This window comes from Brassica napus, chromosome C3 (assembly GCF_020379485.1).
Source record: "Brassica napus cultivar Da-Ae chromosome C3, Da-Ae, whole genome shotgun sequence".
NCBI classification, from domain to species: domain Eukaryota; kingdom Viridiplantae; phylum Streptophyta; class Magnoliopsida; order Brassicales; family Brassicaceae; genus Brassica; species Brassica napus.
The window spans coordinates 25899017-25921900 of NC_063446.1; the positions used below are offsets into that span (position 1 = coordinate 25899017).

General features: G+C 37.3%; 6 protein-coding genes across 9 annotated transcripts; 2 read left to right on the forward strand and 4 right to left on the reverse strand.

Moving 5' to 3' along the window:
* Window positions 1-709: 709 nt before the first annotated feature.
* On the reverse strand, window positions 710-1527 carry LOC106349350 (cyclin-B1-3-like). The gene is made up of 2 exons (XM_013789301.3): window positions 894-1527; window positions 710-800 (listed from the first exon to the last, which is right to left on the reverse strand). Exons 1-2 carry the CDS (start codon window positions 1424-1426, stop codon window positions 710-712), a joined length of 624 nt encoding a protein of 207 aa, XP_013644755.3. The 5' UTR covers window positions 1427-1527.
* Window positions 1455-2732, reverse strand: LOC111209017 (cyclin-B1-3-like). The gene is made up of 7 exons (XM_048749500.1): window positions 2711-2732; window positions 2453-2613; window positions 2282-2338; window positions 2148-2231; window positions 1970-2074; window positions 1556-1609; window positions 1455-1481 (listed from the first exon to the last, which is right to left on the reverse strand). The coding sequence occupies exons 1-7, from the start codon at window positions 2730-2732 to the stop codon at window positions 1455-1457; spliced, it is 510 nt and encodes a 169-aa protein (XP_048605457.1).
* Window positions 2733-8932: 6200 nt separating this feature from the next.
* Window positions 8933-10846, reverse strand: LOC106349351 (vacuolar protein sorting-associated protein 55 homolog). 2 transcript variants are annotated; one of them, XM_013789303.3, is made up of 4 exons: window positions 10632-10846; window positions 10281-10332; window positions 9422-9546; window positions 8933-9340 (listed from the first exon to the last, which is right to left on the reverse strand). In XM_013789303.3, exons 2-4 carry the CDS (start codon window positions 10311-10313, stop codon window positions 9154-9156), a joined length of 345 nt encoding a protein of 114 aa, XP_013644757.1. In that variant the 5' UTR covers window positions 10314-10332; window positions 10632-10846; the 3' UTR covers window positions 8933-9153. The 2 variants fall into 2 exon arrangements, with proteins under 2 accessions (XP_013644757.1, XP_013644756.1); XM_013789302.3 differs by having other exon boundaries at window positions 10418-10759.
* An 818-nt stretch (window positions 10847-11664) lies between these two features.
* LOC106349352 (probable UDP-N-acetylglucosamine--peptide N-acetylglucosaminyltransferase SPINDLY) lies at window positions 11665-16340 on the forward strand. Of its 3 annotated transcripts, none has more exons than XM_013789304.3 (17): window positions 11665-11884; window positions 12095-12493; window positions 12560-12721; window positions 12808-12983; window positions 13060-13135; window positions 13214-13342; window positions 13419-13538; window positions 13612-13680; window positions 13768-13849; window positions 13930-14089; window positions 14176-14374; window positions 14465-14659; window positions 14743-14837; window positions 14936-15071; window positions 15157-15374; window positions 15446-15573; window positions 15656-16340. In XM_013789304.3, exons 2-17 carry the CDS (start codon window positions 12119-12121, stop codon window positions 16036-16038), a joined length of 2703 nt encoding a protein of 900 aa, XP_013644758.2. In that variant the 5' UTR covers window positions 11665-11884; window positions 12095-12118; the 3' UTR covers window positions 16039-16340. The 3 variants fall into 3 exon arrangements, with proteins under 3 accessions (XP_013644758.2, XP_048608935.1, XP_013644759.2); XM_048752978.1 differs by having other exon boundaries at window positions 11669-11887; window positions 12097-12493; XM_013789305.3 differs by having other exon boundaries at window positions 11671-11888; window positions 12102-12493.
* A 118-nt stretch (window positions 16341-16458) lies between these two features.
* Window positions 16459-17844, forward strand: LOC106352427 (casparian strip membrane protein 2-like). Its single transcript, XM_013792067.3, has 3 exons — window positions 16459-16916; window positions 16993-17116; window positions 17442-17844. The coding sequence occupies exons 1-3, from the start codon at window positions 16657-16659 to the stop codon at window positions 17655-17657; spliced, it is 600 nt and encodes a 199-aa protein (XP_013647521.1). The 5' UTR covers window positions 16459-16656; the 3' UTR covers window positions 17658-17844.
* A 10-nt stretch (window positions 17845-17854) lies between these two features.
* LOC106352428 (protein trichome birefringence-like 8) lies at window positions 17855-22151 on the reverse strand. Its single transcript, XM_048752979.1, has 4 exons — window positions 21450-22151; window positions 19009-19398; window positions 18628-18786; window positions 17855-18559 (listed from the first exon to the last, which is right to left on the reverse strand). The coding sequence occupies exons 1-4, from the start codon at window positions 21848-21850 to the stop codon at window positions 18232-18234; spliced, it is 1278 nt and encodes a 425-aa protein (XP_048608936.1). The 5' UTR covers window positions 21851-22151; the 3' UTR covers window positions 17855-18231.
* Window positions 22152-22884: the final 733 nt, after the last annotated feature.

Below are 22884 nucleotides of genomic sequence, written 5' to 3' on the forward strand. Positions count from 1 at the left end.
TTTTAGGTTCTTTGCATAAACCGGAACTAGGGGGTTAGAGGATTCAACATTGATTGTTTCACTTAATGTAAATTCTTAGCTAGGATTGTTTTTGTTTGGAGACGGATACAGAGTCGGACTGCTGTATGCCGGATTGTATGGAGGTCACAGCCAACTTTAGTCGACCGGTTGAGCTGTAGACTGGAAGTGTCGATAAATCGTCTACGGGCGTGTGTTACCGAGCACTTTTTCGGTGTGTGTATGAACCGAGCACCTTTTCGGTAGTGTTTTGGCCTGTTAGTGGGCGGCGAGTGTGCACCTCGCTAGGACCATTGTTTGTTGCTTGAGTACTTTAGGTACTGTGTTTGACATGCATTAGAATTAAATTATATTTATTCGGAGTGCTATGTCCGGGTCCATGGACTTCGGGGTGGCATCCCATACCTCACTGAGCGATTCCCCTGTCGCTCACCCCTCACTCTTCCCCTTTTCAGGTGAGACAAACAAGTATGTGATATTTGGATGGACTTGGTGCTACTGGACTTTTCTTTCGGATTTTATTTGGGCATGGGTGAGAGTTGTCGGGTTTATGGGCTTTTATATTACGGGATATTGTTGGTGGCCCGTCGTCCTTAGTGTCAGGGAGACGGGTGTCACATTGTTGTATGATGACGCGTCGGGGGTGACACGCTGTCCTCCATATAGGAGGTGACGGGTGTCACAACATCTCTCAGGTTCTGAATACTTGTTGAACACAGCTCGTAGCCTTCCCCTCCTCCCCAACTCTCGAGTGAGTTATAACTAAAACCTCTGAGCATTCCCTGAAAAATTACACAACATATACACACACAGAGATATGTCAATAATGCTGAATTTAAAGCTTGAGAGTGAAAAGAGTATATAACAAGACTAACATGGGATGGTGTCCAGAGTAGCCGGTGTGGAACTTCAGTGTATCAGTCCAAGCAGGTGTCTCGTTCAAGAAGCATCTCGCTGTGAAGACTGCCGAAGCAGCCAACAAAGAAGGGCTGAAGTTTAAAGCGTCGTAATCCATCAAACCCAACTCAGCTAAGAAGTGAACCATGTTCTCCATCACCCGGTCAGGACCCGCAGATTTGATGAACCTTGCGAGGAACACGTACTGTGTCGGAACTGTCAAGTACCATTCCAAGTTTCCCAAGATTGTTTTCTCCATCACTAGAATCTGCTTCTCGTCGTACGTGTAGCCTGTGACGTACACCAAATCATTGACCTGAGGAGGCCATATCTCCTCGTATTTGGAAGCTACGAGCAGGGCACTGACGCCTAGAAGCTGTAGTTCTCTTCTCGGAAGAGGCTTCAGTGATAGGAAACGATTGATGATGTTGACGGTGAGGTAAAGAGTCTCAGGGGACAGATCAAACTTGAGATGAACGTCTACAAGCCAGTCTATAATAATAGATCTCATCTTCTTCTTTTTTTTTTTTTTTTTTTTTTTAATTTTTTATATAACCATTTGTCTCCTGATTACAACACTAATGTTCAGATCACAAACCGATCTGCTTACCAAAAAAAAAAAAAAAAAAAAAGATATTACCTTCTCATTAATCTCAGGCTGTGTTTGCATGTATATCTGAGGCTTGCTCTCATTCTGCAACACAGAACAAAATAACAAACTTCAAGAAACATTCACAGAACTTTTCCATAAGCTTTTCATCTGGGCAATTTTATGAAACATTTCAATGGGCCCCCACTTTAAGAAAAACAGTTTATGTATGTGATATAATTGTAAAATAACTAAAAATTGATTAAAAAATTTTAGTTTATGAAAATGATAGATTTATATTGGATAAATTTCATATTATTATGGTTTAGATGTATGTAAATACTATATTATGAGAACTGCTATTTCATAAATAAAAAATATTCATTTGAATATCAAAAAATCTGAAAATATTTTATTTTGAATGGGCCCTCTAAAATCTCAGGACCACTCTTAGAATATATATACCTCAACTTGTTTGTAGAAAGTGTACATGTCCTCAACATACTCCAAAGCGGCAAGATCATTGTCTTTGTCGACAGAGTCAATATCACGAGTCTTGGAAGAAGCAGCCTAATAATAAAAGACACAACATAAATAACCATTGTAAGTTGTAATTTTAGTGTTAGATTACAAAGAATCTTACCTTGCTTAGTGCGTTAAGTATAGAAGAGTGAGTCACTTTCTTCTTATCCTTTTTAGCTTTTGCAACCTCGTTTGTATATCTGAACTGATCACAATCACTTCAGTGGGTTTAACAGCTCTTGCTTTCTTTTGAACCGCCTTTACAGCTTCTGGTTTCTCATCAAGAACAGAGGCTTTGTCCACACTGATCTGCTGTTTAGTAAGGAATAGAGACCACAAAAACAGAGTCAGATTCAACAATCATATGCAATCTCACGAAAGTCAAAACAAGATTTTGTAAGAACACTAAAAAAAAAATAAACGAACCTTTTTGTTAGCAGCTTGTGCGTTTTCTAGTAACTTGGCACGGAAGTTACAGGTCAAGGGGCGATGATTGATCTTTCCTCCTTGGACTCGGGGAATAGAAGTGATGTTTCCGATGTCCCAAAGAGCGCGACGGTTCTTCTTGACGTGGACCGGAGGATCATCTGTGAAAATATATTACCGATCAAAACGTTTTGAGACAAGCATTGAAATCAAGTCAATTACGATTAAAAAAAAAAGCCTATGGTTAAAAAGATAAACCTCTAACTTGTCTCGTCGCCATGATGGTTGGCTTTCAGTTTCTGTTTTAATGAATTTCTTTTTCCTTTTTGGTTATTCTGAGAAGAAGGAGGAGAGTGAGTAAGAATGCTTTGATTTTGAGGAGGAGATAAAAAAGAAATTCCAAACGGGTCAAATTTTGAGGAGGCTTTGATTTTTAACCCTTGGATCATGAACTTCAAAATCCAGCGGTGGATATTGAAATTTTAGGAGATTCGTGCTTTGATTATTACCGTTTCACTCTAAGCAAATTATGACTAATAAATGAGAAAATATCATTTTTGTTTTCCTTTTAAAGACCTGATATTTTGGGAAAAAATTTGTCAGCTATACGAAGTATACTCTAATATGGCGAAAACCATCCAAAGTATTAGAATATGTGAATAACTACACAATGTTTTATGTTAATACATGCCACATATACGAAGTTAAATTTAATATGGTAACAGCATCATAATCAGGTTTAATTGATTTTAAACTTAGTTATTGGGGTCATTCTGTAATTTTATAAACCTAAACCCTAATAACAAAACCCGACCCGACATATCTGTTCTTTCCCAAATCAATTTAGTTAGGGTTCTAAAGGAAAAAATAGCGATTTCGAAAAGATAGATTGAAATAGATTTGAAAGGACAAAGAGAGGTTCAATTTCTTCATAAACGGAATCATAATATAGACACATAGAGAGAGTTGATTCCAGGGTCACGATGAGGTAAAAGAGACATAGAGAGAGAATCAATTTCAGATTTGAGAGAGAGAAAATCGATTTCAAATTTGAGAGATAGAGACAGACTGTTGAATCGAAGAACATTATGAAGTAATCAACTGTGAACCCGTAATTGTTTACTTGGATTTAATCGAAGTTAGAGTGTCAATCGAAGAAAGAGGCTCTCTCTGTTTCTCAAATCTCTCTCAGTCTCTTTCTTTTCGAAATCTCTAATTTTTTTTTCTTTAGAACCCTAACTAAATCGATTGGGGAAAGAACAATTATGTCGGGTCGGGTTTATGAGATTGGGTCGGGTTTTATTAATCATGGTGTAGGTTTATAAAATTACAAAATGACCCCAATAACTAATTCTAAATTCAATTAAACCCGATTATGATGTTACCACCATATTAAATTTAACTTCGTATATGTGGCATGTATTAATATAAACATGATGTAGTTATTGACATATTTTAATACTTTGGATGATTTTCACCATATTAGAGTATACTTCGTGTAGTTGACAAACTTTTTTCCTTCAAATTTTAATACCTCATATATTCCATTAATTACTAGTTTGGACTTTGGAGGGAAACAAACGTTTACTATATGTTTGGTAATTATAAAAATAACAAGTCTAAACAAATTTATCTTGGCTTCTTTGTTTTTTTTTTGTTGGTTAAAGAGCATTGGCGACAAATGAGAACAAACTCTTCACTCGTACTTTGTTAGTTTGTTAGTTATTTAGAACTTGATTTAATTCATTTTTACGTATCTTCAGGAACACTTTAATATTTATTTTATTTTGAAATCTATATTATAATAGATCAGTTTTTGCTCACTCCTCAGCGCGCCACGTCATCGTTTTGTGGGCCCAACTTTTAAAAAGTGTAAAAAAGTGTCAAGCTCATAGCTCGAACCCGGGTTATTGAGATATAAACACCAACATTTATACCACTAAGCTAACTGATACCTTTGTACATTGATGGCCGAACCTAATATATATTTATGAAGGTCGGAAGCCCTTGCTTCTTCGGCTTCCTCTGAGGGCCAGACCTACAAGTGTGTTATGGTTTCATTTTTAAATGGGATTCATCACGTTATATGAAAAAAACTTAAGTTTGCAACAATTATGGTTTTCCTATATTGTAAACTGTTGTAGTTTAATATGGGTTCTTTTCATCATTGTCTCAAACAAGTCTGAGTTACAGAGTTGTGCCGTGTATATGTTCGTAATCTATTTTTTCACCGGTGAACTCTTCATGTCCCCATCTTAAATCACTTGATCATAAATGTTCCTGATTTGTAGCCCCTCTATAAACCATATATATATGATTCTCATCTTTGATGAACTCAATCTGCATCTCCACAAAACTCATTGATTCCTCTTAGCTTTAACCATCTTCTAGAAAATGTTTCTCTCTGCCTCTCCAGTTCGTCAAACCGGCGTCCCGGCATCCGTCACTCAACCTTCGAGTCTCTCCGTCTTGGTCTTAGTAGTCAGAGCATAGCCTCTGGCTTCCTCCGCTTATGGGATTCCCTGAACTTCAAGAAAGACAGGGAGTTTGTGGGAATCACGGTTCTTTTCCTCGATGAAAAGGTAAGTTAATCTTCGATCTATCACACTTATTTAACATAATAGTTTTAATTTATTTCCTGATTCTTTGTTGGATAATACTATTTGCAGATTCCGTGATTCATGGGTTTACTCCCGTCGGACATGCTAATCATTACATGCCATCTTTGAAAGCAGATTCCATTGTGAAAGTCGATCGTTTTGAGGTTGCTAGGTGCTCCAAGTGATTGCGAACACAAACCTAGAAATTGGTAAACATAGCATATTTGGCAGCTCCAAGCAAGATTACAATCAGGCAAATTCAAGTGAAATGACATACCAACAACTGAAACTGGTAATTAGTCAACAACTTATCCCATATTTTCCTTATCTAAAAAAATCTACTGTGTTTCTGATCTATTTTTTCATCTACGCAACTTTAGCCTCTGTCATGGATAACTCTCTCCCAAGGATTGCATTGACTATGGTTTCTGGGAAGAAAAAGATCTTGCTCCTGAAAAAAAACCGTGACAACCCTGTTGTAAGATTTTAGTTTGTGCAGAACAAAAACCTTGATTTATTTTCTATTTAGTATAGTGATAGTTGTTGACAATCATTAGTTATTTGCCAATATGTTTTTTATGCGGCATTTCAGAACTCTCCATTCCAAGCGGAACAGCAGATGGAAGCTAATTTTTTTGGAAGCTCCTCGACTTCAAGACAGAATCAGAAGATAGATGTTGGTGGGAGCTTAATCAAGGGAATACTTCAGAGAAGTGAGACGGCCTAGCAAGACTTCATCTATTGTACAGCCTGAGCAAAGAGTGGAACCCACAAAACACGAGAGAAGAAAAAACAAAACACGAAATTAACATATTCAGATCTTCTCTCTTGCATGTCTAACATCTGACGCCGACGAAACTCAACACCCACGGCAGACAAAGTTGATGCAAGTAAACCTCTCATCAATCATGCTTAAAATCAATCTACGCTTTTCAATCTCACAAACTAAAAAACAATTTTACCTACATGAATCGGAAAATTAGTGCCCACATTCCCGACATAGAGAAAAAAAAGGAGTTGAAGTCCTAACAGTTTTTTCAGTATTAGACTAAACCACAGATTCAAGATCCAGTTATTTTGAAACCCTAACATTTTAAATCCAAATTTATTATCTTTTTGCATGCACTATTTGATTTATATACAAACAACTACCTAAGTAAACACTAACAAGTTCCATCACCCTCAACTTTGAACATATAAGATATAAAAATATCAACATATGACTTCGTCGTTCATTCTTATATCAAACTCATCAACCTATGTAATATCCAAAGTCTCATCAATCACATTATAGACAAAAAACAATAAAATCCCGTAAACAAAACTATACAATACACCTATAATGTAGCCGACCCCGCGCTTGCGCGGGGACTATGCACCTAGTTGTTAGAAACTATACAAGGTTTTCTATCAATTAGAGAGCTGAACATGGAGCTTCCTCGAGGCACTCATGCTAAAAATGGGCTTCTGTGAGAAATGGGTATCATGGATATACTACTGCCTCTCATCTGTCTCTTACCAAGTGCTCCTAAACGGTAGAGGGAAAGGAAACATCTCCCCGTCCAGAGGAATTCGACAACGAGATCCACTCTCTCCGTTCCTCTTCATTATCCTAACTGAGGCCCTCATCAGCCAAATACAAGAGGCGGAGCAGGAAGGCCGGATTACAGGATTAAAAATAGCTAGAGGCAGTCCGGTGATATCCCACGGCGATATCCCACCTGCTATTCGCAGACGATAGCCTCTTCTTCTATAAAGCAGATACCCAACAATGTACAGAATTGATGAACATCATCAATGACTATGGTACAACATCTGGCCAGCAACTTAACATCTCTAAATCCTCGATACTTTTTGGGAATAAAGTCCCACCGGAGATTAAGACAAGCATTAAGCAAGCTCTTGGAATCTCCAACGAAGGAGGGGTGGGAATGTATCTAGGTCTTCCGGAAAAAATATGTGGATCGAAAAAACAAGCCTTCGCCTACATCCAAGATCGCCTTAGTTCTCGCTTAAACTCTTGGTCAGCCAAGTTCCTCTCCAAAAGAGGGAAAGAAGTCCTGATAAAATTGGTGGCCCAAGCCCTGCCTACTTACATAATGTCATGCTTTCTCTTACCAGAAGATATCATCAAAAAGCTCACGAGCTCGATCTCAAAATTCTGGTGGAGTTCAAAGCAAAATAGCCGGGGTTTGCACTGGATCGCCTGGGATAAAATCTGTCTACCTCATGATCAAGGTGGTTTGGGGTTCCGAGACCTTAAATACTTCAATCTCGCACTGCTTGCGAAGCAACTATGGAGACTGCTCTAGCGCCCCTCATCGCTCCTAGCCCGGGTACTAAAGGGACGCTGCTACAGGAACTCCACTCCCATCACGGTTACTAAAGCGAACTCGCCCTCGTACGTCTGGAGAAGCCTCATGGCAGCACAATCTCTGCTGAAAGCGGGGCTCAGAAAAACGATTGGCCCCGGCACTGAAACGAAAGTCTGGCAACACCCATGGCTACCATCTTCACCGCCAAGACCACCCAGAAGCTTAATCCCAGATATTGATCCGGACCTGACGGTCAACAACCTCCTTCTTCCTAACTCCCGAACATGGAACCTAGCAGTTCTTCAGAACCTGGTCGTTCCAGAAGATGTCCCTCTAATATGCAGTATACGGCCGAGAGCCCGTAATCTTCATGACGGCTTCTGTTGGTGTTACACGATCTCTGGCGCGTACTCTGTAAAATCAGGATATGAGTTAGCCATGAAACTGAAACAAGATACTGAAGCAACTGCAGTCTCTGAACCTAGCACTAAATGGCTCAAAACAAAGGTATGGAAGGTGAAAACGTCAAGCAAAATTAAGCACTTTCTCTGGCAATCACTCTCAGACTGTCTCCCTGTTTGCGACCGCTTAGTAGAACGTCACTGTGGCCGCGATAGATCATGTCCCAGATGCGGCGCCGATAGAGAAACGACTAACCACCTCCTTTTCGAATGCCCCCCGGCAATCCAGGCGTGGGCTCTCGCAGATATACCTTTCATTCCGGGAATCTTCCCGAGCACATCGGTTTTCAGCAACCTCAACCATATACTCTGGAGAGTAAAAGAGCAGAATGTCCCTGAATCTATACTTTTCAAAGCGCCTTGGATCCTATGGTATCTATGGAAGGCTCGCAATGAAAAAGTCTTCGCAAATAAAGACATCTCCCCGCTTGATACCATGCAGCTTGCATCCTCCGAGGCTGACACTTGGAAGCTGGCACAACTCTCTCATCTCTCGCAAGACGACGACGTAGCCGGAGCGCAAGCACAACCTGGCGCAAATGAACACACATGACCAAATTGCAAAGTTGATGCCTCATGGCAAAAACGCGAAAATTTCTTTGGAGGAGGCCTCCATCTCAAAGACGAAGCAGGAAGAGAAACGTTCGGTTCATTCGGTAGTAACCAAACAGTCTCTCCAATCCAGGCAGAATTTCGAACCCTTCTTTGGGCAATGAAATCTGTCCTACTTCTAGGTCACCATACCATGTCTTTTGAGTCTGACTGCCTACAGCTAGTCAACCTCTTGCAAGAAGAACACGATGATGAAGAATGGCCATTATTATTTGTTGAGTTAGAAGATTTCCGCATCTTTCGCGCTAATTTTACATGTTTTTCCCTCACTTTTATCTCTCGTACTTTAAACTCTCGAGCGGACCTTCTTGCAAAAGAAGCCCGATCTCGTAACATTGTCTTCTCCCATTTTTATTCTCCTCCAGCCGGGTTGATCCCAGAAATCAACTTGCTGGATAGAGCTTAATAAAATACGGTGATTTTGCCGCCAAAAAAAAAAAGAGAGCTGAACATGTGCAACCAGGTCTTCTTTACTTTGTTTCAAGAGTGAGATAAGAAAAACACAAGCATCATGTTTCACTATAATGAATAAAACATTTTTACAGACACTGATTAATACAAAGTTGTACAAAGAGAGAGAAAAGAAGAGAAAGAAGATAACTTTCTTCAACACCTGATCTCGGGTTCATGGTTAACTCATCTTCTTCACACTTAAACTCTCTCCTCTCTTTTGATCATGACCAATTAGTAAATCAGCACCAACAACGTATCTGTTACCAATCATAATCATCGAGACTAGCTCGGTGAAAACACATGACAGTGCAGATGAATATGAAGAACGATGTGAACTCTATGAGCATTGCACCCGTCTCGATCATTCCTGCATGCCTTAATATGATTGGAATCGCCAGGCTTCCTACCGTTGATGCTCCTGTCAAGAACTTTGCTGCATCTATCCATCTGCGTTTCAAGAATAAGCTAATCTGGTGATTCATGTATTGTAATTTTGATTTTAGTAGTCAAGTATTATAGTTAACTAACCCTCCACCATCTCGACTAATTAGGAATTGTGTTGAGCCTCCTCCAAAGAACATGCAAGGCATAGGCACAACCACATACATGAGTGCTGAAAGCATTGGCCACCAGTTACTATATAGTGCACACGCCTGGCCATTAGAAACAAAAAAGTTACTGCTATATATTTACCAAATGACTAGAATCTATGTTATTCATTGAATGATACAATCTACTAATAAGAGAATAATCATATGATAAACTTATCAAATATGATAAAATCTGATTAACATTGCCTCCTGAAACAGAATTACAACAGAAAAATTAGATAATAATAAGGATCTGATACAATCTCAGGAGCGAAGATGCTTAGATTTGGAGAAGTTGTTCAGAAAGTTTAGCCATTAGCAAGTTATACAGTTACTTAGCAAGTGCATTTGGCTAGCTTTTCTCGGTTAGCTTCGTATATCTACTGTAGGTATCTGAATAGGGTTGCAATTGCATTTGTCAGCTTAGCATATACAAGTGTACGTTGGTTAGTGCGGAAACGTGACAAAGATAACAATTGTAGAGGTTATTTGGTTCTGGATGGGTTTTGAGCTGTTTAATCAACATACAAGAGAGTAAAGCTCAAAACTTTAGATTATACAAAACAGCACAAGGTTTCATATGTTGCAAGCAGGGTGTATGATGGACCAACAATAACAACTCTGCTTAGTATACTAAACTCGTCAAATCACAGCAAAAATAAATAAATCAGCTAACCATATACAGTCAGGTGTGACAGGTAAGCACATATAAAGTAACCAAACGAAAATGCTAAAGAATGATCTAAGCCTTTAGCTCACAGAATTGGAGCTTAAAAGTCATGATCAGTTAACCTTACCAGGATCTGTAGGAGGATACTAGATGAAAACATGAAGGCAAGTCCAGCAAGTCTGTGTATCAAGAAAAAAATTAAAATCTGGTAAAGAATAACACTGCCTCTGATGTAATAACAAAGTAAATAGGTTTTGAACGTACACTGTAACAAAACAGCAGTTTGAGCATTCCAGAAGAAACCCACATCGGAACATTAAAAAAAAAAATAGGAAACAAATTAGTGAATTAGAACAATTCAAAACCCTAGCTCACGAGAAATTAACAAAGCATGGAGCTTTAACCAAATCTGATTCGAGCTCATCAGGAAAAATTAATAGAAGAGAAGGAAAGGTGAGTAATTGATTGTTTAGTTTACCTTCGATGGTCATAGCCATGTCTTATTAACGGAGATCGACTCTCGCAGGTGGACTCGGCGATTTGGGAGGAGCGGAGCAGAACCGAAACACCGTGTCAAAGTCGTTACTAACCCAAAACTACGACCGGATAAAATTGGTTTTTTTTTTCTTTTCTTTTTTTCCATTAAATTGGTTCAGTACTTTTGGTTTGGTTATGTTTTTTGGTTATGATTGGGTTCTCTAGGTTATCGAAAAAAGGTTATTTAATCAATTTTATTTTTTTTATTTTCTTAGTTATTTGATCACGAATTTGGTTATTGCATCATGATTTTTATCTTAGATTTTATTGGAACAGTGAGTGATGAGATTTTATTGGAACATGCATATGTAAAATATTTATTAGTTTAAAGATGTGTCAAAAATCAAAATACTCAAATTTTGAGTTGTTACAAATTTATGTTTGAGAATTGAATTTAGGACGATTAGAAAAATACCTCATTCCCGTAAATTAATTTGGGTATATGACTTTTTATCTTAATTTTGTTTTCTTTCATATAAATTGTTATTTTAGTTATAGTCTTATAGATAAAATATGCTGCTATTATTATTCGTGCATTATTCACGTGATTGACATAAATCATTAGACCATTTTCAATATGTTTTTCATTTATTTCAAAATATAATAATTCTATAATGAATTTTATTTCAATTTTACTTTACTGTAAAGTAAAAATAAAATAATAAGAAAAATATTTTTTTTATGAAATAAACTTGTTTTTATGTCATTATAGAATGAAAAATAAAACAGAGTTATAACATTTTTTTTTATTTCAAGATATATACCAAGAGATGCTCTTAAAATTGTTGGAACCCAAATTTTAGCAATATCTCTTTTCTCTTATATATTGACATTCCTATTACTAGATTTATTTTCAACATTAAAAAGATTATAACCTTTTATATTGATTTTTCACCTTTTATATCTTTTTCAAATTATTACTTTCTGTCTTGTCACAATAGCATTTAAGGGAAAATAATAATAATAATACAATAAATTTCATTTAAAAAAACAGAAAGAAAGAAAAAAAAAGCAAGCCAGGAGGAGAGCTAATCTGAGTCGTTGCCTCTGTCAGCTTGGCTAGGACCGACCTCGTACTTTCGCTTTGTCTTGTCCCCAAGCTCTCAGTCTCCGCCGTCTCCGCCTCCGCACCCGTACAATTCCCATCCAAGCGAACGACTTCACCGCCTGGGCTTGGCTAAATCCCTAAGCCGAGTAAGTTTTTGTTAAACCCTAATCATCTCATTCATCTAGGGCTTGTTCATTCTCTTTTCCCAATTGCTTATTTGATTCAAAGCTTGGATCTTTCGTTAGGAGGTGGGGGTTGTTACCGAGAAAGATCAAATCTTTAGCTTCAATTGAACTTCAATACTACGTCAACAGCTCAAAGATTTGATTTTTATTCTTATTGTTGTTTCCTTGAAGGTAAAAAAAAAAAAACTAGCTTTGATGGTTGTGCTAGAAGATAACACCGAGAGGGAGAGGTCACCACCACTTGTAGAGAATGGTTTCGCCAATGGACCAAAGGCCTTTCAAGGGAATGGTAATGATAATGATAATGATACACTCTCTTACGCCAACGTTCTTCGCGCAAGAAACAAGTTTTCCGACGCGCTTGCTCTCTACGAGACTATACTGAATCAAGACATCAACAACGTTGAAGCCCACATTGGAAAAGGGATATGCCTCCAGACGCAAAGCAAAGCGAACCTCGCTTTTGATTGTTTCTCCGAAGCAATCAGGTTGGATCCTCATAACGCTTGTGCTCTCACGCACTGTGGTATACTTCATAAAGAAGAAGGGAGGCTCGTGGAAGCTGCTGAGGTGTGTGACATTTAAACTTTTCAAATCCATCTGTAAAAAAATTATTAACTTAATACTTTGTAACAGTCCTACCAGAGAGCACTGATGGCAGACGCATCTTACAAGCCAGCAGCTGAGTGTTTAGCGGTTGTTTTGACCGATCTTGGAACTAGCCTGAAGCTGGCTGGGAATACGCAGGAAGGGATTCAGAAGTACTACGAAGCCCTTAAGATTGATCCCCACTATGCTGTAATTTTTTCTCTGATCCTCTACTTTTCCAATCTAATTAATGTGGTTTGCCTTGTTAACATTTAATTGATCCTCTACTTGTGCAGCCTGCGTATTACAACTTAGGTGTTGTGTACTCTGAGATGATGCAATACGACAGTGCCTTGGGCTGCTACGAGAAGGCTGCACTTGAGAGGCCAATGTATGCCGAAGCATATTGTAACATGGGTGTCATCTATAAGAACCGTGGTGACTTAGAGACGGCTATCACTTGTTATGAGAGGTAACATATCTGTTTTATCACCTGTGTATATGTGTGACGCTGACACTGATTTAATTTCTTCTTATTATGACATTAGATGTTTAGCTGTATCTCCAAACTTTGAGATTGCGAAGAATAATATGGCCATAGCTCTGACAGATTTAGGAACAAAGGTAATAATAATCCTTTAACTTTTATTAAAATTTAGTTGTTCAGCTGTGAGTGTATCTGAGTTGTCAATGATGTTTCAGGTTAAACTTGAAGGCGATGTGAGCCAAGGAGTGGCATATTACAAGAAGGCTCTCTACTACAACTGGCACTATGCAGATGCTATGTATAATCTTGGGGTGGCTTATGGTGAAATGCTGAAGTTTGACATGGTATTTAATTTTGTGATTTATTCATTTCAGTAATTCAGTAATTATCTGCTTGGTTCTTAGTGTTCTCTTTGTGCAGGCAATTGTGTTCTATGAGCTTGCGTTCCACTTCAACCCACATTGTGCTGAGGCTTGCAACAATTTAGGAGTACTCTACAAAGACCGTGACAACCTTGACAAAGCTGTGGAGTGTTATCAGGTACTAAATCTGCAGCGTTTCATGATTGTTTCATTGTCTTTTGTGACTAATAACACTCCCCAACCTTTTGTAGATGGCTCTGTCAATCAAACCAAATTTTGCACAGTCGCTTAACAACCTTGGTGTCGTCTACACAGTTCAGGTTTGATATAAGATTAAGGATGGCTTAATGTTTTCTTAATAGAATCTTTAGAGTCAATACTCAATGCTAATTTTTCTGATATTACAGGGGAAGATGGACGCTGCTGCTGATATGATTGAGAAGGCTATCCTTGCAAATCCCACTTACGGAGAAGCTTTTAACAACTTAGGTTTGAGTTCCCTCTTCTGTTCTTTACAATGTCCTTAAGAGTCGTTTAGTTTCTGTTATAACCAGTTTATTCAAATGTAGGTGTTCTTTACAGAGACGCTGGAAACATAACCGCGGCTATTGATGCTTATGAGGAATGCCTTAAGATAGATCAAGATTCTCGCAATGCTGGCCAGAACCGATTGCTTGCCATGAACTACATAAACGAAGGACTCGATGACAAGCTATATGAGGCTCACAGGTTAGAATTTATATTATGACTTAGTTTTGATTTCTCTTCTGTTGCTTTTATGGGACTTAACAGTGAGAAACTCTTTATGGACACAGAGACTGGGGTTGGCGTTTCACAAGATTACACCCACAGTACACTTCGTGGGATAATGTTAAAGATCCAGAGCGACCTATCACCATTGGATATATCTCTCCAGACTTCTTCACTCATTCAGTTTCTTATTTCATTGAAGCCCCACTCACTCATCATGATTACACAAAGTACAGAGTTGTGGTTTATTCAGCGGTAGTTAAGGTATGATTTTTCTTTAGAAAACTTCACCTTAGATGAATATATATATTATGTTAAAGCAATTCACTTCCTTTTGCTCTCATGGTTTTGCAGGCAGATGCAAAAACATTCAGGTTTAGGGATAAAGTGTTGAAGAAAGGTGGAGTTTGGAAAGATATATACGGAATAGATGAGAAAAAGATTGCAAGTATGGTCCGAGATGACGAAATCGATATTTTGGTGGAGCTCACTGGCCATACAGCGAATAACAAGCTGGGAACAATGGCCTGCAGACCAGCACCTGTTCAGGTGAGAGGAATTAATAGAACCGTCTCAATATTTTTTTTGTGACTTTCCATTTCAAGTTTACTTTAATTGGTTGAAACTATCAGGTTACTTGGATCGGCTATCCAAATACTACTGGCTTGCCCACTGTTGATTACAGGATCACGGATTCGTTGGCTGATCCACCAGATACCAAACAGAAGTACGTTCTTGTTCATAACAAAATGGTTTTCTTGAGTTAGGCAGAGTGATCTAAATAGAGTCCTGAGTATTTCTTCTTGTGTGTATTTTTAATTGCAGACAGGTTGAGGAGCTGGTTAGGCTTCCGGAGTGTTTTCTTTGTTATACACCATCCCCAGAGGCTGGTCCTGTTTGTCCAACACCAGCTCTTTCCAATGGCTTTGTCACATTTGGTAGCTTCAACAATCTCGCAAAGGTTAGAGAAACTACACATTAACCAACCTCCCATAGTATCTATTTTAATGGTATGAAGGTTTTATGTCTGCATTTTCTGCAATCAGATCACTCCTAAGGTGCTGCAAGTATGGGCAAGGATACTGTGTGCAGTTCCCAACTCTCGTCTGGTGGTAAAATGCAAACCTTTCTGCTCTGACAGCGTCAGGCAGAGGTTTCTCACGACGCTGGAGCACCTTGGGTTAGAATCAAAGCGCGTTGATCTCTTGCCGCTTATTCTTTTCAACCACGACCATATGCAAGCTTACTCCTTAATGGATATAAGGTAAATTTTTGACACTTTTTTTTTTTACTGAAAAACGCTAATAGATTAACATAATACATTTTATTATGCAGTTTGGACACATTCCCTTATGCTGGAACCACCACAACCTGTGAATCTCTCTACATGGGAGTTCCATGTGTTACCATGGCTGGTTCAGTACATGCTCATAACGTTGGTGTCAGTCTTCTCAGTAACGTTGGTAAGCACTCTTTGCCAAAATTGGTTTATTACTGGAGACATCGTTTAGCTTATAGCTTATGCAACTGTTTCTTTTGATTCAGGTTTAGGACGCCTGGTTGCTAAAAATGAGGATGAGTATGTGCGGTTATCTGTTGATCTAGCTTCTGATGTCACGGCTCTTTCAAAACTGAGGATGAGTCTCAGGGATCTAATGGCTGGATCTCCTGTTTGTAACGGTCCTTCCTTTGCTGTTGCTCTTGAATCCGCGTACCGAACTATGTGGAGAAGCTACTGCAAAGGTGAAGTACCGTCCTTAGAGCGAATGGAAAAGCTGCAAAGAGAGGTCCAAGAAGATCCCTTGATCTCATCAAGACTCAACGTTACTGGAGAAGCCACTCCTTCGCTCAAGGCCAATGGCTCTGCTCCTGTTCCTTCTTCCTTACCTACCCAGTCCTGGCAGCTTATAGATGTTGAGAAAACTTAATGCGTTTGCAGATTCTGGACCCATATGGGTGAAAGATGTGAAAGAGAGTCTCCATGAGATCTTACTCTCTTTTTGCTTCCATGACTATAGGAATAGACTTTTAGATTTACTGCTTGTGTAGTAAAAAGAATAGTATTCTTAGTTTAGCTTTATAATGATTCTTGGCAAGTCTATGTGGAAGTGGATTTGGAGTTTTTTCTTCTCATCTGAGAGATCAAAATGTTGTATCAGTTAGGGTTTGAAGGCTTCTTTGGATGCTTGTTTTCATGTGTTTGGTAATGAATCATATGATAGTTGGCATATTCCTTCTTGGTTAGAGAAAATAGACAAGTGAAGACTAAATTATGAAAACACTATTGGTTAGTTAAAGTCTACTTACTTTTGACTTGTATTATTATTTACTTATGTTTGCCAACTCCATATCTCTTAAATTAATTAGTATAGAGGGAGTAAAAAGCAGGCAACTACTCTTCAATTCCCACTTCATCTGCTCCATTGCATTCCACCAAAACCCTAAAAAAAATCCTATAAAAGCCCTAATCTCTTTACTTTTTCTTCACCACCAAAGCATCGAATATTCTAATTAGTGACACAAAAGATTAATCAGTCTCAAGAAAGATGAAGAACGAATCAACCATCATTGATGTCCCTGCAGAATCAAGCTCAGCAATGAAAGGAAAAGCTCCTCTAATCGGTGTGGCTAGTGGCTCAGGTGGATACAAGAGAGGTCTCTCAATCTTTGACTTCCTCCTCCGTTTAGCTGCCATTATTGCAGCATCAGTAGCAGCTGGAACAATGTTCACAAGCGACGAGACTCTTCCTTTCTTTACTCAGTTTTTACAGTTCGAAGCTGGCTACGACGACCTACCAACTTACCAGTTACGAGTTCATTGATCGATTACACTCTCTGCCTTGTGCAGCAAGTCACCTAATTGTTTCATGTGTTGTTTTCAGGTTCTTTGTGATAGCCATGTCCATCGTTTCAGGATATCTCGTTCTATCTCTTCCTATCTCCGTCGTCACCATCGTTCGCCCTCTCGCCACCGCCCCAAGACTCCTCTTGCTCGTTCTTGACACTGTACATACTCAAAACCTCTTCAATATATTACTTCTTCCATTTTTTAATACTAAACATTTTAAAAGATATTTTTGTTCTAAGCTTTCAATTTTCAATATACAATTTATTAATATTTTATGTTATATGATCTCTCATATTATGTAAACTATTATATTATGGATCAAATTGTGATTAGGTAGGTAACTAATAATGTTTTTGATTAAAAATGGTAATTAAAAAATAAATGCCTATTTTAAAAATTCGTGTATACTAAAACATTTTTAAACATTTAATTCTAAATTTTGAATGGCTTACTAAAACTAAAATATATATATCATCAAATCAGGCGGCCTTGGCGTTTAACATGGCGGCTGCATCATCGGCGGCAGCGATATCGTATCTAGCACACAATGGGAACCAGAACACGAACTGGCTCCCCATTTGCCAACAGTTTGGTGACTTCTGTCTGAAAAGCAGTGGAGCTGTCGTCTCCTCCTTTGTAGCCGTTGTCTTCTTCACCATCCTCGTCGTCCTCTCCGGTGTCGCTCTCAAAAGACACTAATCAACACCCTTCTTAATGTGTGTTCATTACTGTAAGAGTAAAACTATTGTACCTATGTCATGTGTAATGAAAGTGTGATTGTAGCTTGTTATTGTATTAATCTTTCTTTTTAAAGGACAATGAAAGTGTGATAGTAGCTCTGCTTTTGTGAAAGAAAAAAAAAAGAAAAAGAAATGATTTTCTCAAATTTCATCTTCTTTTATAATAATAATCTTATTATAATTCAAAAATAACTTTACAGACAAGTTTGTGTTCGCTTTTATGCTTATTCTGATCATGTTACACACACTGTCTGTATTACTCCAAGCTACATCTTTAGTTAGTTTCTTTGTACAAAACTGTGGAGCTGAACCTCTCTCATCTACAGCTCCTTTTCTTAGTATGGGACTAATATAATGAATAAGCTATTCTGAACAGGTTACAGCGGTTGATCACACAGCTATGCTAGCTGCAATTCAAAGATATGTTCCAGGCCTGGTACGCACACCTTCTTTGTATATAGATGCCATGGAAGTGAGCGTATAGAAGGCATGTGATGTGACTAGAAAGTAGCGTTATATACTTGTACCTCTTTTCATTTTGTTGTATAATTCATTGCCAACAGCTGCGCATAAAGAATCTCATTCCATGTGTCAGGTACACCAGGTAAGCACCAGTGACTACAATCTTGAGGAGCATCTTCCGGAGTTCCCGGTTCTCTATACCGTGAAGGATGAGCATCTTTCCTGAACTCAGTCAGATATGTAATGTTCAGAAACTTAACCTTACTATGTTCATATCTCATTTCTTGTATTACTTCAGAGACATAAGTGTTTTGAATAGGGTCAGGTTCCATCTTCTTCATATCAGTCTCTGGATTTGTATCTGCGTCACACAAACCACCTAAGTTCCATGTCCCATTCCTGCAACACCCAAAAAGATTCAGACTCATGTCTGATGATTAATCCTCATATAATATTGCGAAACAGACCTGTAATGCACAGGAGAGAAGCTTCTGAAGAAGACATAACTACTCTCATGATCTAGTTTCTCTAAGACCCATGACTTCCATGTCTTTAAAGACTTCTTAAACCCCTCCATTACTCCCATTGTCTTGTTCAGTTTACCTCCCTCCTGAAAATAACAACCTCTGCAACAACAACAATAACAAAAAAAAAAAAAACCATTAAGAGAACTCATCCATCACCTTTGCAGGGCTGAGCATAGATTAGTAAAATAACCCCCAATTTTTTTTTAAAAATTTACATATATATAAACCTCCAAATTTGTAAAGAAAAAAAAATTAAATAAACTCTTACTAATTAAATTGTTTATAACCCCTAAAATTCGATGTTTCAGATTAGGTTCTTACATGTTAAAGGTTTTGTCTTCGTTCCACCAATGTCCTGTATTAAAGACAAGAACATCAGACCCGACCCATCTTTTAGATTGCCAGTTGAACTCATCGACTCTAACAGTCATCTTGACATCTTCCGGTGAGTTTTCAGGTGGCCTAGCAACCACGACCAGAAATGGTGTTCTATGATACTCAACGGTTACGTTATGTTCTGGGAACCGCATTGAAAGGAAGCCTTTGTGCTTGCTTATAGGGTTACCATTAACTTCATATATCTCAGATTGATTAGACACAGCTTGTGAAAGCATACATAAAAGAGATTCCCATTGGTTTCTTCCTATGGAGTCTCCGACGAGCACTATCCTCCCGTTCCGACTCCTCTCCAGAAAATCACTTGCGTTGAATCTATAATAGTTTCAGACCACATGAACCAAGTCATCATAGTGAAAAAAGTAAAGTAAAAAAAAAAAATTGAACTTGATTGCCGCCAGATTCATATCCAAAGGTCTAAAAGTCTTTTCAAATCAAAGCAGTTTAAAGTAATTTTAGAAAATTAAAGTGGGCAAATTTTTTATTATTGTTTTTCTATGAAACATGGGTTTGTATAATATTTAATTTTTAAAAATAACAGTTTCACAACTGATAAAAAAAATATTTAAATGATCTTAAGGATGTTCTGGTCGGTTCATACAGGGATAAAATTTATATCATGTTAAATTAAATCTATTTTAGATAGTAAATTTCTCTAAACGAATCTTGAACCTGTGACCTTTTAGTATTCATATTCGATAACCTAAAGAGATTCAATGAGTATATGAACGTAATTACGTAATTAGAATGATTTGGTTTTTAATGAATTTTTAGATGATTTTAAGTAAATTATGGAATACGCTAGATTTTTAGTTAAAACACGTAAAATTCCATCTACTAGATTTGAGGATTTGAAGATTTGAAGCATACATAAAAGAGATCTGAAGATTTATATTTTTAACCAAGAAACTCTATACCAAAACACCTTAAGATCATTAGAAATCTCACTAAATTTGCTACATCAAATATTTTCAAGAACAATAGATTTTGACTTATTCTTAGGTTTATCCCCTAGGATGAATCTCTAGGTTCACCACCCAATAGGATTGTGTTATTTCATAATATCTTTTAAAAAAGAAAGCAAAATATTGTCAAATTATATTATGTTTTTAAAATTAAAAGGTAAAAATAAAAAAATAAATAAAAGTAGTAACTACGGAAAAAAATATTTTTAACGTCGTCAGCAAAACACTAAACCTTAAATCCTAATCCCTAAACCCTAAACCCTTGGGTAAACCCTAAACCCTAGGATAAATCTTAAACTCTAAATCAAAATCACTAAACACTAAAACACTCAAGGGTTTAGGGTTTAGGATTTAGAGTTTAGGGTTTAGGATTTAGTGTTTTTATTTATAGTTTAGGATTTATCCAAGAGTTTAAGGTTTATCGAAAGGTTTAGGATTTAGGGATTAGGGTTTAGGGTTTAATATTTTGCTGACGACGTTAAAAATATATTTTTTTTTAAAAAAAATTTCTATAGCTACTATTTTTTTTTTACCTTTTTGTTTTTAAAACATAATATAACTTGACAATATTTTGTTTCTCTTTTTAAAAGATATAGAATTTGAAATAATGAAATCATATTGCTTGGTGAACCTAGAATAATTTTTAGCATCATCAGCAAAATACTAAACCCTAAACCCTAATCCATAAATCCTAAACCCTAAACCCTTGGGTAAACCCTAAACCTTTGGTAAACTCTAAACCGTTGGATAAATCTTAAACTATAAATAAAAAACACTAAACACTAAAAAAACTAAACCCCAAACCCTAAATCCTAAACCCTAAACCCTTGAGTGTTTTAGTGTTTAGTAATTTTGATTTAGAGTTTAAGATTTATCCTAGAGTTTAGGGTTTAGGATTTATGAATTAATATTTAAGGTTTAATGTTTTGCTGACGACGTTAAAAATATTTGTTTTGTAATTACTACTTTTTTTACTTTAATTTTTTTAGCTTTTAATTTTAAAAACATAATATAATTTGACAATATTTTGTTTATTTTTTAAAAAGATATCAAATACGAAATAACACAATCCTATTAGTTGTTGAACCTACTATATCCTAAGGGGTGAACCCAAAAATAAGTCATCGATTTTAGAGTATATTCCAAAATAACCTCAACTCACCTCAACTTCTAGTTTTATCCCTAAAAGTTTTATCCATTATGACAACTTTGGGTTATAGTTAGGTTTGTACTTTTAGAAGAATTGCATTGTAAATTTAAAACTCTAGTGGATCAAAGAATGCTTTGTAACCCTAGATGTTTTTTTTTTTTGAACTTCACCTAGATGTTTGTTTTAATCAAGACCAATCGATACCTTAAGCTCCAAGGGAACAAGATTACATAAAGAGTATGACAACATACCGTGGAAGATTGCAACCGTGTGGTTGCCATCGCCATTGTCGGAAACCAGAATCTTTTCTTCCATTATTCAGACAACGAAACCCAGGATCCAGAAACCGACACTCTTCTCCATAAGAGGTTCCGTCCACGTCACGTTGTCGGCTACGAACCCATTTTCCGTAAGAATAGTCGCACACGTCGTTGTTTCTTCGTTCCTTCGTCGAAGAAGAAGATAAGAATTCGAAACAGAGATGAGGCTTGATGCCGACAAGATCCACGACGGTAACAGAGAAAATCAAGAAACTGACGAGAAGAGAGATGCCGACAAATATATGTTTCTTGATCTTGAAGGGTGACAAGAAAGGAGATGAAGACTGAGGAAAAAGCTGCTTCATAGAATTCGATTCTTGTTGTTGATCCATGTCGGTACAAGATTTGATCTCTCTTTGAAAAGAGGAGACGTGAAGATTGTGAATATGCGATCTTCTTTTCTTTGACAGGGGAAAGTAATAATAAACACTTCGTCAAAAAAAAGAAAAAACGTAATAATAAACATATATAAGTCTGTAACGCAATAAATTCGCAATTAAATTATTAATAGATCCACTATCAATTTATCCATGTGACAGACACAAATATTAATGGGAAAATTAATAGATGCATCCCACAAAAACCAATTAACGCTTAATAAAAGACGACGTTTCCTCCCATGTTCGGTTCTGCATGTTTTAGATCGAGATGACAATCAATTTCCCAAAATAATTAACATAAAGCTGTAATTTATTTTCATATGAAGAATAAAATAAAGCTAATATTACATCTGATTGATGGTTTCTTCTGGTAAAATACATCACACAATTACACCCAAAAAATACATCACACAAATAGCGCATGCTAATTCACTACAATAAATCACCGGTATTCCGACGACAAATATCGTCGGTATGTCCTCAGAATAACGGTATTCCGAGGACATACCGACCAGAATGGTCGTCGGAAATTTCTCGTCGGAAAGTAAAATTTCCTCGGAATTTCCTCGGATAATTCCGAGGGAATACCGAGAATTAAAGATTCCGAAGAAACATTTCCTAGGACTGTTCGTCGGTATCTCCTCGGATATTTCCGATGGAACGGTCCTCGGAAACATTCCGGGATAAAAGAGGTATCGGAATATTCCGACGAACCTCGGCCGTCGGAATCTTCCGACGAACCTTGGCCGTCAGAATATTCCTAGAAACCTTTTCCGTCGAAATATTCCGAGGAAGTGTATCCGTTGGGATATTCCGAGGAGATATGCCCTCGGACTATTCCGAGGAAGTTGTCGTCGGAATATCCCGAGGGATACACTTCCTCGGAATATTTCCAAAAATAATTTTTTTTTTAAATTGAAATTCAAAAATATAAAATTAAAATTGAAATAGAAAACATATTAGACAATATTCAAAGTTGTACATAC

What these genes read in the sequence shown, in the direction of transcription:
- LOC106349350 (XM_013789301.3), bottom strand. Translation starts at nt 1,426, where the DNA reads ATGAGATCTATTATTATAGACTGGCTTGTAGACGTTCATCTCAAGTTT. An exon ending in TACTCTGGACACCATCCCAT is followed by an intron (nt 801 to 893) that starts GTTAGTCTTGTT and finishes GTAATTTTTCAG; the next exon opens with GGAATGCTCAGAGGTTTTAG.
- LOC111209017 (XM_048749500.1), bottom strand. Translation starts at nt 2,732, where the DNA reads ATGGCGACGAGACAAGTTAGAG. An exon ending in AACCAGAAGCTGTAAAGGCG is followed by an intron (nt 2,232 to 2,281) that starts GTTCAAAAGAAA and finishes GATTGTGATCAG; the next exon opens with TTCAGATATACAAACGAGGT. An exon ending in AGCCTGAGATTAATGAGAAG is followed by an intron (nt 1,482 to 1,555) that starts GTAATATCTTTT and finishes TGTTGTAATCAG; the next exon opens with GAGACAAATGGTTATATAAA.
- LOC106349351 (XM_013789302.3), bottom strand. Translation starts at nt 10,470, where the DNA reads ATGTTCCGATGTGGGTTTCTTCTGGAATGCTCAAACTGCTGTTTTGTT. An exon ending in GTATCCTCCTACAGATCCTG is followed by an intron (nt 9,547 to 10,280) that starts GTAAGGTTAACT and finishes TCTAATGGCCAG; the next exon opens with GCGTGTGCACTATATAGTAA. An exon ending in ATTAGTCGAGATGGTGGAGG is followed by an intron (nt 9,341 to 9,421) that starts GTTAGTTAACTA and finishes CTTGAAACGCAG; the next exon opens with ATGGATAGATGCAGCAAAGT.
- LOC106349352 (XM_013789304.3), top strand. Translation starts at nt 12,119, where the DNA reads ATGGTTGTGCTAGAAGATAACACCGAGAGGGAGAGGTCACCACCACTT. An exon ending in GCAGACCAGCACCTGTTCAG is followed by an intron (nt 14,660 to 14,742) that starts GTGAGAGGAATT and finishes TGAAACTATCAG; the next exon opens with GTTACTTGGATCGGCTATCC. An exon ending in GCTTCAACAATCTCGCAAAG is followed by an intron (nt 15,072 to 15,156) that starts GTTAGAGAAACT and finishes TTCTGCAATCAG; the next exon opens with ATCACTCCTAAGGTGCTGCA.
- LOC106352427 (XM_013792067.3), top strand. Translation starts at nt 16,657, where the DNA reads ATGAAGAACGAATCAACCATCATTGATGTCCCTGCAGAATCAAGCTCA. An exon ending in GACGACCTACCAACTTACCA is followed by an intron (nt 16,917 to 16,992) that starts GTTACGAGTTCA and finishes TGTTGTTTTCAG; the next exon opens with GTTCTTTGTGATAGCCATGT. An exon ending in TCTTGCTCGTTCTTGACACT is followed by an intron (nt 17,117 to 17,441) that starts GTACATACTCAA and finishes TCATCAAATCAG; the next exon opens with GCGGCCTTGGCGTTTAACAT.
- LOC106352428 (XM_048752979.1), bottom strand. Translation starts at nt 21,850, where the DNA reads ATGGATCAACAACAAGAATCGAATTCTATGAAGCAGCTTTTTCCTCAG. An exon ending in GAAGACAAAACCTTTAACAT is followed by an intron (nt 18,787 to 19,008) that starts GTAAGAACCTAA and finishes TTGTTGTTGCAG; the next exon opens with AGGTTGTTATTTTCAGGAGG. An exon ending in TTCTCTCCTGTGCATTACAG is followed by an intron (nt 18,560 to 18,627) that starts GTCTGTTTCGCA and finishes TGGGTGTTGCAG; the next exon opens with GAATGGGACATGGAACTTAG.